Raw genomic sequence first — 3645 nt, 5'->3', positions numbered from 1 at the left:
AAACTTGTAGCCTTTAAAATCGTTGCGTATATATCTGCCTTACTCCAAACATTCCTACTCTATTATCAGCCATTTCAAAGGCTTTTCTGCCATACCCAGAACATGATGCTTTGTTTTTTTTTAATATATGGTTTCAGCCGTATAAGATATGATCACTATCACGAGGATTGAAGTCCTTACATCATATTTAGTTACGTCTATATATATTGAGAATGTTTAATTATTAAAAATTACTGAGAGAAATGACTCGAGAATTTTAAAATCTCGTATTTGATTTGTACACAAATTTTAAATTTTCATAAAAGTAAAAAAAAAAAAAAAAAACTTTTTCTTTATTCATGAATTTTCCAAGCAATAGTGATAATCCAAAGGTATTCTCCTTGAGAGAAAAGAGGAATCTTGGCCTTGGCATTTATCTTTCTTTTAGTTGAGATATCTTGGTTTCTCTTCTTTTTGGGTATGGGGCTAATTGAGAGGGATAGTGTGTAAGTCAACGATGGTGTCCTCTCGAGACTCATTGGTGTCCCATATAATCTAATCCCCCCTTGGAATATAAAATATATATTAAATTTCAAAATTTTTAAAAAAATATAATTATTAAACTTCTAAATGTTATAAAAATATAATGAAAAATTAAAGCGTGTATAAATTATGTTTGTATATTTATTAATTACAATAATTAAATAATTATATTTTTATAAGATTTATCTGTTAAATGATATATAATTAAAAATAATAATATTACATAACTTTTTCAATAAAGATTAGAAAAAGATGGGTTGAGATGGTAGAATGCGAAGGCAAGCTTTTATATTTTCCCCTTTGGTGAAAAGTTAGATTGGATTTTTGCTAGCTATCATGTCTAATCCTGCTGTATTTTGACTTGTGAGATTCTTTATTTGTGACCCTACTTGTCTCCGATTCAAGTATAATTATTCACCTGTATTATTTAGTGTATGCAACATTGAGATCATTCATAGATTACCATTTGCCACTTTTCTTCTTCACATTTTCTTGGTTTCAAAAAATTTTCTATCATGGTAAGAGAATCAACTTGTTTCATTACAATTGTTACCACTTGGTGAGATTCACGTATATACAATAATTTTATTATAATTGCTAATTTTAATAGAATTTATGTGAGAATTACTGTAATTAATAATTAATATCAATTTTATTGTATAATTTTTTCAAAGATAGGCATTGAATAGCAAGAGTACCAAAACTAGGGGAAATTTTTGAAAACCTCTTTTGTAATGATTTTCAAGGTGGGGCAAATTTACTTGTGAGGTTGAGGCCATGTGCTAAGGCTGTGAAAAAGCAAGGACATTTATTCTTATGGGGGGGAAGATTTCTCCTACTTTTTTCACCTTTTATGTATTGCTTTAGCAATTCACAGGTGTGAAGTGAGAGTGTTGAATATTTCACTGTTTTCGCTGCCCATTCTTCCAGAACAGAAACTGAAATAATTGATTAAAAGATAAGTTATTTGATTAATCCATACAAATAATTACATTGATTGATTTCACCATGAATTACAGGATGAAGCCATTAGCAATAGCCTGATTTGTTTTCAAACTCGTAGTTTCATAAACTGGTAGTTCTTCTCTGTACCTTGCAATTCCAATAAGATGATCTAGCTCGAAAAGATCAGAGCTTGAGCAACTCTCATCATCTTCGTCGCTATCTTCATCATTTTCAACATAACTGTGAAAACCCCTGAAATCAAATTCACCGATATTCTTCTTCTGATAATTCCTGATATAATTTGCTCCTTTAGCAACATCAGAATTCTTGGCAATCTTTTGAGGCACCGGCATTGGCATCAACCCAGGATCATCTTCATAGATACATTTATGACCACAAGGCCTAGAATCCTCATCAACAATCACACTAACAGGATAGAATCTAACTGACCTTTTATTTTTATTGCTCTGTTTCCCTCTTGAGGGTGGGGTTTTGCTCAAACAAGACCTCGAAAAGGATGTCACCGAAGAACATGTAGATTTTGATTTACGCTCGGAACTCAAATCATCCACGGCCCCAATGGAACACATTTTTACTTTCTTCGCACTCCCTGAGGTGAAAATAGAATTGAGAAAGCTGGCAATGCGACTTCCTGGTGAAATTGGTTGCTTTACTTTCTTTAATTCTCCATAGATTTTCATAGCTCGTAGCTTTGTCTTGGTAAATCCGCCTTCACACTTGGGCTTCTGTTGCTTTTCTGAAATTGGCTTGATTCTTTGTGGGGTCAAACTTGATACCCTTGTCGATTTTTCCTTGACACTCGACTCGGCTTCAGAGGACGAGAACACTCCAACACTTCCTCCTGATCCAGAGCTAGAATCCGAAGAAGTGGAAGTAGAATTAGAGTGCATAGAACTACGAGTGCTTTGCTTCTCCATCCAGCTTTCAATCATGATATCTCGTCGAAGATTAGATATTTCTTTCTCTTCTTCAAGAAACGCATCTCGCTGGCTGGTAGAAACAGAGTTGGGGGTGGTGCTCTGTTTCCTGATTACCGTAGTTTCTCTATATTGACTGAAGAATTCCTCTTCACCACCATTGTCGTCAATCGAACGATAAATGGCATCAAGAAGGGAAGAAGAAAAAGATGGGGTTCTTCTTGTTTGAGGAAATGTGTTATCCTTTTCCCCGGAAGATCTCTCCATCTTATACATGTTTATTTACAGAGGTTGGGTTGGGCTTATAAAGATAAGCAGAAGAAAGAGCGAAGGGTGAAGATGAAAGAAGATCAAAAGACAAGGAGATTTAGTTTAAGGAAGTCGTGAGTTATAGTGTCTGCCAAGAGAATGTCAAAAGCTGCAAGACACATGAATGGAGTGGCAAGTAGGTCATGTGAAGAAGACATAAAGAGAAATTTCTTTTTCTTAAAAAATGGGAGGAGAGAGAGAGAGAGAGAGGAGTACAGAAATTTCCCTGTTGGGTAAGGGTTTTCTCTGCAGGCGAAGATGTACGGCTGAGCTTTGAATAATCAAGATTCAAGAAAAAGAAGAAGGCATGAAGAAAACAGAGCAAGGAAAGATTTTAAAGGAAAGAGCGCGCGTGCGGGTAAATTATAGTTGGGAGTTTGACAGGGTGGCAGTTGAGTTGAGTGCAGGGAATTGCTTTTCCTTTCATTACTTTACTGTCTGTTTTTTATTTTATTTTTTTATAATTTCTTTTTTTTTTGTCAATATTTTATAATTTCTTTTTACTGGTGGGTATTGGGTAACGTGAGATTAAAAAAAAAAATTGAATTCGGTGCATTTAATATAAATTAAATTTTATATAAAAATAAATTTAATAATTATTAAATTAAATATTTATATTAATATATAGGTAAAATTTAATAATATATATATATTAAATATTTATTTTAATAATTAATAAATTTATTTTTATATAAGTTTAAAATTTTTTTCTTAGCTGCACCCAAATTAATTTGGTAATGATTATGATTGAGAAACTTGGGGTAACTGAAAATTAAAGATAGCTCAATGCAAGTTGAAAACAAAGTTTTTCTCATTGATTTTCACTAGATCTTGTCATAAGTCTCTTCACAAGCTTTTCTTTTTCCTGTGTGCAAGTTAATTACAAATCTGGTTGCTGCTAAGGAGGAGAGATTGGCATTAATGGGTATGC

At 33.0% G+C, this 3645-nt stretch overlaps 1 protein-coding gene across 1 annotated transcript; it reads right to left on the bottom strand.

The window, feature by feature from the left end:
• Window positions 1-1451: 1451 nt before the first annotated feature.
• On the bottom strand, window positions 1452-2918 carry LOC110668172 (protein BIG GRAIN 1-like A). The gene has a single exon (XM_021829322.2). The coding sequence runs from the start codon at window positions 2679-2681 to the stop codon at window positions 1536-1538; it is 1146 nt and encodes a 381-aa protein (XP_021685014.2). The 5' UTR covers window positions 2682-2918; the 3' UTR covers window positions 1452-1535.
• Window positions 2919-3645: the final 727 nt, after the last annotated feature.

Source organism: Hevea brasiliensis, chromosome 11 (genome assembly GCF_030052815.1).
Source record: "Hevea brasiliensis isolate MT/VB/25A 57/8 chromosome 11, ASM3005281v1, whole genome shotgun sequence".
NCBI lineage: Eukaryota > Viridiplantae > Streptophyta > Magnoliopsida > Malpighiales > Euphorbiaceae > Hevea > Hevea brasiliensis.
This window is presented reverse-complemented; position numbering and strand designations above follow the sequence as displayed.

Excerpts from the sequence above, each read along its gene's own strand:
- LOC110668172 (XM_021829322.2), bottom strand. The coding sequence starts at position 2,681 with ATGTATAAGATGGAGAGATCTTCCGGGGAAAAGGATAACACATTTCCT.